This window comes from Mizuhopecten yessoensis, unplaced genomic scaffold (assembly GCF_002113885.1).
Source record: "Mizuhopecten yessoensis strain PY_sf001 unplaced genomic scaffold, ASM211388v2 scaffold716335, whole genome shotgun sequence".
Taxonomy (NCBI): Eukaryota; Metazoa; Mollusca; class Bivalvia; order Pectinida; family Pectinidae; genus Mizuhopecten; species Mizuhopecten yessoensis.
Genome location: NW_018480065.1, coordinates 269 through 13,878, shown reverse-complemented (window position 1 = coordinate 13,878; position 13,610 = coordinate 269). Strand labels below are relative to the sequence as shown.

Genomic DNA, 13,610 nt, shown 5'->3' with positions numbered 1-13,610 from the left:
AAGAGCCTAAGATTCCTGATATCTAATGATATTGTGTCGTGTGTTGTTCGTTTGGCAATCTGTGTGTGTATGGTCGGTATATCTACAGGGTGCTCTGGCTTTTATTGTTCAAATGATAGGAAAGTGAAATTGTTTTGTTTATTAAGCAGTACTCTAGGTGCTGTGTATCATGTTGGTCTTGTTTAAAGATTAGAGGCATACATCTCTCTGATGATAGTAAGCTTAAAAGAGAGGGCAAAACAAAAGTTTATATTGTTATACTGTTGGGTTTTTCTTGTTGTAATTTTGTTGACTTTGCGACATATTAAACAAAGTGCAATACTGATCTGAGTGTTTTCGAACACAAGTTCTGTTGAGCAGTGTTCAGCTAGGAATGAAGTTCAGGTCTTTGTTATATATTGTTATCATATGATAATTACCATAATTGTAGAACTTACAAGATGGTAAGATTAATGTTTAAGTCTGATTGAAGAAAAGAGGAATTATAACCAGTATTGACTGAATTAACATCAGCGTTTGAGATACTAGAACAATTAAAAGTCAGTGAGTAGTTTTATCAGTGAGGTTAGACTTGTATACATAAGACAGAGTACTGGACACATACAGAGCAATAGTTGTCATTCTGTCTATACCAGACACATCCAGAGGACACAATTCTTTTCACTGTTTACTCTGAAAAGGAGTTTTAACCAAGGGATCTTTTTAACTTACATGTATCTGTTAAACAGTTTTATTCCTCAAGTATGGTTTTAACTACTGCTAAAGGTTTTACCATATTGATTGTTGTACAAATGTGAAGGCTTGTGTCTGTTGATCATGGGGCAGCTAGGTGTGTGTTGGTGGTAAATATATGTGTATGTTCTGGAGTTTGTTAAAAGGGTGGGTTGTTGTGGAGGTGCCAATATACCAGTGCAATAATGACTACTGTCTGTGCCAATCATGATTCCATTGATGCTTTTGATGAAAATAAACGTCTTGTGAAATGGTACCTTATGTCATGTAATATGACCTAACTATGTAGACCTAACCAGTAGATACAGTTCTAAAACATGAAGAAATGATTGTAAGAACATTGTTTTTCTGGACAATTTCAGTAATTTCTGGTTATACGGACATTGTTGGTACATTTCATGTATATTTTTTTTAGCTGGGTCTTGAATTAATATAAGCTACAAATTATTTGAAGGATATTCTTTTGTTTTCCCCGAAAGAGCTGGATCTGCCACATATGTGACGGACAGTGGAGGGGTATGCAGACCACTGGTTTCCGAACACCAATGTGTCGTTTTATTAGTCTTACATTTTTCATTTGTTGTCCGGTGAACAGAAGGGAAGGACAAAGCATGTCGAGGTTCGAAATGATTCTACAAGAAATAAACAACAATATACATTTATTTTATTGATAAAATGTTGGATATAAGCTACGAAAATAATATTTTATGTTAGTGCTACTTTTTGCTTTAAACCAGCAATGAATTACCATATTAGTGCACAATGAGATTCAAGTGGGTAAACAAATATGTATTGTTTGGAAAATTGTTAACCACTTTTTCTGTGCATTGTATTACCATGTGATAATGTAGAGATCAGATTCAACTTCTTTTTATTTTAGTAAATTGTTTTATCATTCATGCTCCCATCAATACAGAAAATATCCAACTGGAATCTCTGTCTTACATAGGAATTTGTTTGACCAAGTACTGTCTTGAGAATTGGGTGTATGTGATAATATTCTCATCATCTGCATGATACCCTACCTTATAAGGTGTGATGATCTCTATGGTAACCAGCCTTATAAGGTGAAATAATCTCAATGGTACCTTACCTTGTAAGATGCGATCTCCATGGTATCTTACTATATAAAGTGTGGTAATATCCATGGTATTCTACCATATAAGTCCTGATAATATCAATGGTATCCTACCATATAAGTCATGATAATATCAATGGTATCCTACAATTTAAGGCTTGATAACCTTATGAGGTGTGATCTCCATGGTATCTTACTATGTAAGGTGTGATCTCCATGGTATCTCACTATGTAAGGTGTGATCTCCATGGTATCTTGCTATGTAAGGTGTGATCTCCATGGTACCTTACCTTATGAGTTGTGATCTCCATGGTACCTTGCTATGTAAGGTGTTATCTGCATGGTAACTTACCTTATGAGGTGTGATCTCAATGGTACCTTGCAATGTAAGATGTGATCTCCATGGTACTTGACTATGTAAGGTGTGATCTCCATGGTACTTGACTATGTAAGGTGTTATCTGCATGGTAACTTACCTTATGGATGTGATATCCATGGTAATTTACCCTATAGGGTGTGATCTTCATGGTACCTTGCTATGTAAGGTGTGATCTCCATGGTACCTTACCTTATGAGGTGTGATCTCCATGGTACCTTGCAATGTAAGATGTGATCTCCATGGTACTTGACTATGTAAGATGTGATCTCCATGGCACTTGACTATGTAAGGTGTGATCTCCATGGTACTTGACTATGTAAGGTGAGATCTCCATGGTACTTGACTATGTAAGATGTGATCTCCATGGTATTTGACTATGTAAGATGTGATCTCCATGGTACTTTACTATGTAAGGTGTGATCTCCATGGTACTTGACTATGTAAGGGGTGATCTCCATGGGACTTGACTATGTAAGATGTGATCTCCATGGTACTTTACTATGTAAGGTGTGATCTCCATGGTACTTGACTATGTAAGGTGTGATCTCCATGGTACTTTACCTTATAAAGGTGTGATCTCCATGGTACTTTACCTTATAAAGGTGTGATGAGCTCAATCTTTCTGTTCCTTGTGGGTAATGGTTGCCCATTTGGTAGTTTATGCTGAAGGTTTGATTGCCCATATGGTGCTGAACCCTGTAAGTTGTGTCGTATGAGTTAGTTTTTATCCTATGGGCAAAATGGACCAATGCTGTGGTCCCAATTTACTGTTTGAGGCATGTGCAATCTCATTATCCGTCTTGTACTAATTGACAGTGAGGACAATGTTATTCCCAGGGTCTGGCTGCTGGAAGCCGTCAACAGCAGGGGAAAACTATGTATATTATGTTAGCTCTCATCCAATCATGTTTGAACATATAAAATGAGTAAAGAAGACGTGATGGGGCTTTGAGCAGCGAGACCCTGGTAAATACATGTATGTTTTGTACATGTACCATATATGTTTGCTGGGTGCCATCCACACTGTCCACTATATATATAGAATTCATTTGTATGTGTGTGAAAAGTTGAACATGTTAAGAAATATTGTCATATACATTTTTTTGTACAAATAGATTTTGTATAGGTATCAATCATTGTTCAAATGTATATTTGATATATATTATATATAAATACCCATGTTATATCTTGCTCACTTTTAATGTCAAATTTTACTCATCAGCCACATCATGTCTATCATTTCTCTATAGATTGCTATTTTCTTTTAAAACATTTGTTATTTTTCCTCAGATTGTTGGAACTGACAATGATATTAGTGTCAAATTTGTGTGTTATTACTTGTGAAACTTGTGTGTTAAACTTGTAAAGTACTTAATCGATATGATCAGGATTGTTTTATGTTGTTAAGGAGAGTACACCGACACATGTTGAATAGGGCCAATCACGACTTCTGTGATAGTATGTACACATATATTGAATGGTCTGCTCTGCTTTAAGCATCAGCAAATCAAAGAAATAATATAAGTTTTAATACTGATTTATCAGTAAATGATTAGATATAAAGACAAGGTCAATATATCTTGGTAACTGTTTATATAAAAACTTTATACCGGGAAATTTAAGCTGTAGTTTAATTTTCGCCTTTTTTCGCCTTCCCTATTGAGAGCGAATTTATCATTTACTAGTAAGTGATCATTATTAGTAAACAACATACTAGACATGGTCATTAAATGGGAAGGGCGAAATAAAAACTGTACGAATATGGATTTGACCAGGGAAGGGCGAAAGTTTGACCGGGCAAAAATTTCCAAGTATACAGTAGTTATGGAGCTAACAATGCACAGTGTAATGCAATACAGAAGCACTGATGCTTCTTCAGTTTATTATTGGTGGGGATGATACTGAATTAACTTCTTGTCTAACAAGATACTCTTTATTATTGATAATTATGTTACATAACACCTTATGTGTGGTGTTGATGATCACATTCTCATTCCCGATTCTGAACCTTCTAAATATCCGATCAACATGTTATTGACAATCTTTGTTTGAACACCAATGGCGAGACAAACATGATCAAACATCACGTGAAACGATGCCAAATGATTCCTGATACAACCAACTGGAGATTCTACTCTCAAGTTTAGGCAGCATAGTAGAAGGAATAGTCTTACCCAGTCTGTAAACAGATAAATTATTATAGCATGTGAATTCGGAAAGATTTGTTGTGAAAACTGTAATGGAAAATACAAGACTAGCCATGCGGCTTCCCAGTTAATTGAAAATATCAAGAGCTAGTCTTGCACTGGGCTTTTTATGAAGTCAAAGGTTAAGATCACATTCATTACTTGAAAATGTGTGTTTTTAAGAATTTTAAATTGTGAAGTAAGATGGACAGTCTTCAGTACATCTTGTTGAAATGAATCCTTGCTCTGGTGTCTGAATTTTTTCTAGTTTGATGGTGGGTATTTTATGAGTAATTACATGAAATACCGCATGAATTACAAATTGTATAAGAATCAGTTATATAATGCCAGGATTCTGTATGTATGGGGACCTAGATCTATGATAGAGTGGCTTTTACGATTTATTTAGATACAGGATTGGAGTATTTCACTGTGTGCCTCAATAGGTAGATTACTTAAGACACAAAACACTGATCAATACGGCCTACTTTCAAAACTTCAGAAAACATGCCTGAAGCATTGTAACTAAGATTTAATGTTTTATAAATTGTTGTCATGACCTGAATCTGAATCGAAATTAATAAATCCTAGAATTTTTTGGTGATGAGTTATGATGAGACTTAGATAAATATTTATCATAAAATCACCTACAGCTGTGATAAAAAATTGTTCAAGGGAAGTAAATCTTGCATATTTTAATAAAAAAGACATATTCTTGACAAAATTGTTTTTGAAGCTGCAGGGGAGAAAACAGTAGAATTATAGGATTAAGGAAAAATTAGTTACCAATTTTCGAATTTAATTACTGCCATCAGGTTAGTTATCAAATACATAAATATAAGCACTGTTATGAATTAGTCAATACTTCAGATGGTTTACAACTAAAACAGATCTTGCAATGCATTTTGCATAATAAAATTGGCTTGAGATTTTAGTATTTGGAAAACAAACAAGAAAACAACAACCAGAAATTACATTGTTGCTATCCAAGATTTGTAAATGCACAGCATCAAAATGAAAGATGGACCTATTGAAGGGGAAAAAATGCTTTGTCTTTGAAGTATTAGATAGAATACTTTGAGTAAAGAAAAACTCTGATATTGAAATTTGCTTAGCTATGTAACTAAGGCAGTGGTACCATTTACCTTAAAACCATGCAAAACCCCCTTTTTTATACCCGTGCAAGAGTCATCAAAGGAATTCAGGGATCTGCCCTCATGTATGTTTTATCCTCAACAATGTCATTGATCTACAGCCTACATTTCTTTCCTGGTTGTCATGGAACTTCATGAACCTGTTCACAAACACCTACTCTTGTACGAGTTCTCGTTTCAACTTTCTTAAGTTGAAAACAATGTCACCAAATAGGATTTTGGCATCATTGCTCAACAGATTACATTTCCTATCTGATTGCCATGAAACTTTGCAGGCATTTTCATGGACATAATCCTTTGGAAGTTCAAACTTTTCTAAGATCCTTATGGCTATAAAAAGAGCATTTGAGTTCATTGACTCAAAATTGCACTAACTACTTTGGATTAGTCAGGTATAGAGGGTGGTGTCAATTTTGTGATTTTCCATTTACACTTTGCAATGTGATCCTTTTCATGCTTTTGTTGTCTGTCCTTCTAGGACAGAAGATGGAAGTCAGATTACAGTACCATATCATATCTTTTGTTCAGGATGCTACCCAAGGTAAAGACATAGGGTGCACATTGAAGTCAAAGATAAACAAAATGTTGCCTTATCTTAAAAAAGTTATTGAACAAATTTGTAATAAAACATCATTTTGTCACACATTCTGACAATACAGTGAAAATTATGAAAATTGATTTTTTTGTGTGAAAATTATGAAGTTATTTTAGAAGTGTATTGGTTTGGAAATCCTTGGAGTCACATTATGTGCATATAACTTTTTTGGCATTTTAATTTAAACTGCTGTCTACTTTCTGCCATTCAACTTACCATTATAGAATATTGAGGGTGGGGAGAGGGAAATATTGAGAAGGGAGGGGATTAGAACTCATAGTAAGTATATTGGTACTGTACAGTCCTGTGAATATTGCATGAGAAAAGTTTCTTGATGGTGCTAACTGTGATGTAATACCATAGGTATTGGTTAGATACCTGTGTTCATTTAGCCTTCACCATCTGGATCAATGCTCAACATTGCTGTCATCATCTATTTTTCTATGGCCTGTTCGTTTATGCGGAACAACAGGTTTGTCTGTCCTTAAATGTAACATTTTCGGGTATAAATCCTGGTGGACCTGCAAATATTTATGCAGGCCTTGAAAGGCTTTGTCAAGGCTCGCCTGAAAGCACCATCAGATTACTAGGTCTAACCTTATTATATTAAAAACGAACAACTCTGGTCCAACCGGTTCAACCGCATGGATTGCGATAAATGAAAGCGGCCTTTGTGTATATGTAATTCTGTCTATGTTTCTCTTCCAGTTCATGAACAGAGAGTTTATTTTTACCAAAAGATGAAAAAGTTAACAGTTCAATGATAAATGTCTTCCTCTTTACAGAGTATATCTTGGTAGACAAATCTTCTTGCCCTTGATACTATGCTGAATACACTTTTAATGTCAATAAAAGCAATGCAAGTGTAGAACATATAGGGTCTCAGTATTTGCCAAACTGGTGTTTAGGTTTATCTACTGGTAGTTAAGTGGTGCAGTTTTTTGGGGGGAAATCTAAATTGATTCAGGTGACGCATACATAATATGATAACAGCAAACATTTTATTATTGTTTCTTGAGAAACTTTTCCACACTAAACCATTTTCCATCATTGAGGGTAGTCAATGAGAGTTCTGGAGAAGACATGATTAATGACAGTCAAGTGTTCAGGAAAGAGCGGTACACACATGTCTAAAATTACTCTTTTCATATTGGAATAAACACATGCATAAACATTTGACAGCAATGACCAGTAATCAAGCTACACCTCGGCTAATACCCAGTGACCAGTAATCAAGCTACACCTCAGCTAATACCCAATGACCAGTAATCAACCTCCACCTCCGCTAATACCCAGTGACCAGTAAGCAAGCTCAAAATCAGCTAATACCCAATGACCAGTAATTAAGCTACACCTCAGCTAATCCCCAATGACCAGTAATCAAGCTACCCCTCGGCTAATACCCAGTGACCAGGGCCCACTTGTATAAAACATTTCAAATCTTGAGATTTCCTCAAGTCTAAGATTACCCATAGACAATACATTGCTCGAGATTTTCCTTACCTTTCAGATGTTTTATACAAGTGGGCCCAGTGATATTAGATAGGTTCTTCTAGCTTCCCTGTTCAACTCACTCTTGCAATGGCAGTGGAAGAAGGGTGGGAAGGGTCACTCAGAATTTAATGGCTGAAAGATGTATTTTTTCTCTAGATTTATAACACTATATGTTGATATGGGGATGTGTAATTAAATTCTGATATTGTATTTCTGTGGTTTTCTGTACTATTTCTTGTCTCTGTTGTATCTCTTTATCTTAAATTTTTGAAAGTATTCTATATTTTCTAAATATTGATATATCTTTAAAATGTTCAAATGACAGTACTGTTTGGAAGGCTTTCCTTATTATTTTTCACTATGTCCTCTCCACTTTTAGTCTCTAGCTTGGATATGATGGAAGTAGGTTTTCCTTACCAAACAGTAGATGGAATCTATATTATGTTGAACGTTTTTATTAATTCTCGACTCTAAATGTTAACTTCTAACTGTAATGATAATATCATTGCAAGGCTGTGCTAGGTATTAAGTTATCGGATGTGATCAGGGTGAAACATGGGGGATCATTTTCCTGAAAGGAAAGGTTTTAGCTTTTGTATTTTGATTCGTCAACTTTTTGACAGGATTAGTATATTTTTTATCCATTCTTGAATATTTTGTTGAAAACGCGAATATTTGATGTGTGAAAGTGAATTGTTTATGTCAATAATGTGATGTGTGAAAGTATGTGTTTATATTGTAAATAGTCTACTTAACTGATCATTATACAGAAGGTATGGAGAGCGATGAAGGGTATTTGAACATTTTTGGTTGTGGAGTGTCTTCGACCATCAATTCATTTGTATGTGTTTCGTCAATCATCAGATATTGTCATGATTACATTAGTTTATTACAGAATTTTTTGTTGTAAAGTATTATAAATGATAGATTGATCATTCTTGTATAGATTTAAAGATTTTTAAAAAGAAGTGCTTTTTGTTAAACAAATAACAATCTCATTTGATATATGTACATTTTAATCATGTCATCATATGTCCAGTCCTACTTATCATTGGTATGAGTTACCAGTGTTGTTATACATAATCTTGTATTGGACAGTGTTGTTACACATAATCTTGTATTGGACTTTACTGCAAACTTCCACTCATTAAGAGCATGTGCTTATCTTACAGATGTGTCAATAATAATTTCTCTGAGATTCCAAGATGTATTACTGGTGAGATATAAACAATGAAATTTGCTGTCTCTTGAAGCCTCATCCAGACATAAAACCAGTAGCTTATGAAATATTCGTCAGCATCATTATTTTCATCAACAATCAACAACTTGAGATCTGGATTCGTCGGTGTGGCAGATTGACATGTTTTAGTATGTATGTCCATGTACTGACATGTCCCAATCTGTGTTACAGTAGGACTGTGTCCAAGTCCATGTACTGACATGTCCCATTCTGTGTGAAAGTAGGACTGTGTCCAAGTCCATGTACTGACATGTCCCCATCTGTGTGACAGTAGGACTGTGTCAAAGTCCATGTACTGACATGTCCCAATCTGTGTTACAGTAGGACTGTGTCCAAGTCCACGTACTGACAGGTCCCAATCTGTGTTACAGTAGGACTGTGTCCAAGTCCACGTACTGACATGGCCCAATCTGTGTGACAGTAGGACTGTGTCCAAGTCCAAATACTGACATGTCCCAATCTGTGTGACAGTAGTACTGTGTCCAAGTCCAAGTACTGACATGTCCCAATCTGTGTGACAGTAGGACTATGTCCAAGTCCATGTACTGACAGGTCCCAATCTGTGTGACAGTAGGACTGTGTCCAAGTCCAAATACTGACATGTCCCAATCTGTGTGACAGTAGGACTATGTGTCCAAGTACATGTACTGACATGTCCAAAACTGTATGACAGTAGGACTATGTGTCCAATCCATGTACTGACATGTCCCAATCTGTGTGACAGTAGTACTGTGTCCAAGTCCAAGTACTGACATGTCCCAATCTGTGTGACAGTAGTACTGTGTCCAAGTCCAAGTACTGACATGTCCCAATCTGTGCGACAGTAGGACTGTGTCCAAGTCCACGTACTGACATGTCCCAATCTGTGTTACAGTAGGACTGTGTCCAAGTCCATGAACTGACATGTCCCAATCTGTGTGACAGTAGGACTATGTGTCCAAGTCCATGTACTGACATGTCCAAAACTGTATGACAGTAGGACTATGTGTCCAATCCATGTACTGACATGTCCCAATCTGTGTGACAGATTGACTGTGTCCAAGTCCATGTACTGACATGTCCCAATCTGTGTGACAGTAGGACTGTGTCCAAGTCCACGTACTGACATGTCCCAATCTGTGTGACAGTAGGACTATGTCCAAGTCCATGTACTGACAGGTCCCAATCTGTGTGACAGTAGGACTGTGTCCAAGTCCATGTACTGACATGTCCCTATCTGTGTGACAGTAGGACTGTGTGTCCAAGTCCCTGTACTGACATGTCCCAATCTGTGTGACAGTAGGACTGTGTCCCAGTCCATGTACTGACATGTCCCAATCTGTGTGTCTAAGTCCATGTACCGACATGTCCAAATCTGTGGGACAGTAGGACTGTGTCCAAGTCCATGTACTGACATGTCCCAATCTGTGTGACAGTAGGACTGTGTTCCAGTCCATGTACTGACATGTCCAAAACTGTGCGACAGTTGTACTGTGTCCTAGTCTATATGCTGTACTGACTTGTCCTACAAGGATAGACTGACCTATCTTAGTCCTTGTGGTGGACTGACGTGTGTCGGTCTGTGCCATGAACTGTCGTGTGTCGGTATGTGCCCTGAATTGACGTGCGTCGGTCTGTGCCCTGAACTGACGTGCGTCGGACTGTGCCCTGAACTGATGTGCGTCGGTCTGTGTCTGTGGATTGATGTGTGTCGGTCCGTGCCTGTGGATTTGACGTGTGTCAGTCTGTGCCTGGAACTGGCAAATACAGTGCAACATTCATGTCCTCTTGACCAGTTACACAATCCATTGGTTCACATTCCTATTTATGGTCTTGTGTAAAACACACACCTTAACCAATCTGTGTATGTACCTAGTACATAAGGGCAAGTGATATTGTAAGGGATCAGGCAAGAAACATTTTTAAACACTTTTTCTCTTGCTATGGATTTGAAGAAATGTGACGTTGGTTGTTATAATCTCAGTACAAAATCGGTTGTAATATTGATAGTAAAGTTCTTCCTATGTATGGTTCCAAACAAGCTTACTTAACAACCAATTTTATCATTGAACACACTATTTAAAACTTCATGAAAAAGATTGTTGTGGTTGAGTTTCCTGAATTGGTATGTCTGTCTTGACGAAGGTCAGTTTTTGTGTAAACCCTACCTTGGTAGGGTGGTATTACGGTATAAAACATACCTGCTTTCTCATCTCTTTGTTTCATGACTACATCTGTTATTCACTCACTATGTGATGTCATTAACTCTATTATATCTCAGTATTGGAACCAAATTCTTTAACATAAATATTTTTACCAAATAAATGACTCAAAAGAGCAGTACGTTTTAATACTTGTTCTAGTTATTACTTGGTTTTAGTGGTAATGTCTTGGATAATACTGTTTAAACATTCAGTAAGAAACAAAGAAACCTAGTGTGGTGGATCCTATAGAATATAACTTCATCTTATTAAACTCATTGCTGATGTCATTACAACCAGATATCAGAAACTGTTCACCACCGGGTGTGTAGCTACACCCCCAGTGCTAAGGAAGATAATGGGATACCTGTGATGAAGTTTGATTATGATATCATATTATCAGAGACTGGGCCAAAATGATAAAAACAGGACATCTTGACAATGTAACAATCTTAAACATACACTGTAGGGAACCTCTCCATATTTTATGTTCTTTTGTAAAAGCATTCATTTCTGGTCATGCACTATCTAACTGTGCATGGTTTAACTTTGCACATTAATTTTGTGCCATTAACACTGACCGAAAGCTTCGATAGCTGTGTCTGTTTCTCTGCTCTATCTGCAAAACATATCTTATGCACGAAGGATGACACAGAATTTTACATTTGGGGTCATTTAATAACCAAAATCTCTTTGAAAATAGCAAATAAAGTTTCAAAATATAACTTCGCAGGTAGCCCATATCAGTTGATTGGAAGAACATCTTACGCTAGTTAATTTAACGTTTTTCGGACCAGGTGAGCTTATGTCATACTGCAGCGTCCGGCGTCTGTCCGTCAACTTTTCCTTTACAACGCTACTAGTCCTGAACGGCCAAGTAGATTTTGACTAAATTTGGTCTGGAGTATCCTTAGGCCAAGGGGACTCAATTTTGTATAAATGATGGGTCTGGCCCCCCTGGGGGCAAGAGGGGCGGGGTCAGATAGGGGTTATATAGCAAATTCTTCTTTGAAAACCTTCTTCTGAAGGAATGAAAGGATTTGGTCCATATTTGGTGTGGAGCATCCTTGGGGTAAATGGGAACCAATTTTGTATAAATGGTGGGTGTGGCTCCCCTGGGGGCTGAGCCTTATAGGGGAAATATAGCAAGTTCTTTAATATCTTACTTCTACTGAAGGAATGAAAGGATTTGTTTCATATTCGGTCTGAAGCATTCTTGGGTGAAGGGGAACCAATTTTGTATAAACAGTGGGTGTGGGGCCCAATAGGGGAAATATAAGTAAAACCTTTATAATCCTTCTTCTTCCATAGGGATTAAAGGATTTTATCCTAATTTAGTCTGGAGCATCCTTGGGCAAAAGGGACTCAATTTTGTATAAACAGCGAGCCTGGCCCCCATGGGGGCGGAAGGGAGGGGCCCATGCAATAGGGGAAACATAGCAAATTCTTCAAATACCTTCTTCTGTACGAATGACAGGATTTTGTCCAAATTTGATATGAAGCATCCTTGGGTGAAGGGGAACCAATTTTGTATAAACAGTGGGTGTGGGGCCCAATAGGGGAAATATAAGTAAAACCTTTATACTCCTTCTTCTTCCATAGGGATTAAAGGATTTTAGCCTAATTTAGTCTGGAGCATCCTTGGGCCAAGGGGACTCAATTTTGTATAAGCAGTGGGTGTGGTCTCCCAGGGGGCAGATGGGTGGGGCCCAATAAGAGAAATAGAGGTAAGACCTTTAAAATCCTTCTTCGACCATCAGGATTAAGGAATTTTATCCTTATTTAGACTGGAGTATCCTTGGCCAAGGGGACTTAATTTTGTATAATTGGTTGGTATGACCCCCCTAGGGGCATAGGAGTGGGGCTCTGTGTGAGGTTTATTCTCACTATGTCTCAAGTACTGGATGGATCTTTCTGAAATTTCATATGTACTTACAGCACCTACCATGGAGTGATATATCTTTACTTCATACCAATTATTTTAAACATATTTAGGTGAGCGATACAGGCCCTCTGGGCCTCTTGTTTAAAAGATGCAATCAATGCATCACTGGTGTCAAATAGTTACAATAAAATCAGGTGAATGATAATGTATAAATTTGAAGCTTTAGGTAATCAAATACCGGAAAATTAAAGTAAAAAATAGCACGATGTCAGAATTGTACAAGCTAAGCGACAATGTATTATAGATAGCATTTTTCCATAAAGTGATGGTATTACAGAAAAAAATCAACCTGATTGATGATAGATTTACATTGTCTTACCCTAGAACGCTTTGAAGCAGATGGCTTGACATCAAAAGTCTCAACCCAAGGTTTGAGATTTCTCTGTCATATCCTCACTGTATGGGATGATTGTTGTTCTACTTGTCCTTTCATAAATATATTTGATTTATAATTTGTTTTCTTTTTATCCTCATATGAACATAACTTTGGTCATCAAGCTGACCGTGACGTCATTGCTGCTCCTGTGAAGACATAGCATTGATTCTTACTAGTTGTTATATGTTGTATCCTAGAAGTGACTAATAGAATCTTAACATGAAGTCTGGTCATCTCGGGCGAGGACTAAA

At 37.0% G+C, this 13,610-nt stretch overlaps 1 protein-coding gene across 1 annotated transcript; it reads right to left on the bottom strand.

Moving 5' to 3' along the window:
* Positions 1–8,231: 8,231 nt before the first annotated feature.
* Positions 8,232–11,182, bottom strand: LOC110443263. Its single transcript, XM_021487384.1, has 2 exons — positions 10,219–11,182; positions 8,232–10,182 (listed from the first exon to the last, which is right to left on the bottom strand). The coding sequence occupies exons 1-2, from the start codon at positions 10,613–10,615 to the stop codon at positions 9,788–9,790; spliced, it is 792 nt and encodes a 263-aa protein (XP_021343059.1). The 5' UTR covers positions 10,616–11,182; the 3' UTR covers positions 8,232–9,787.
* Between the last annotated feature and the right edge of the window lie 2,428 nt (positions 11,183–13,610).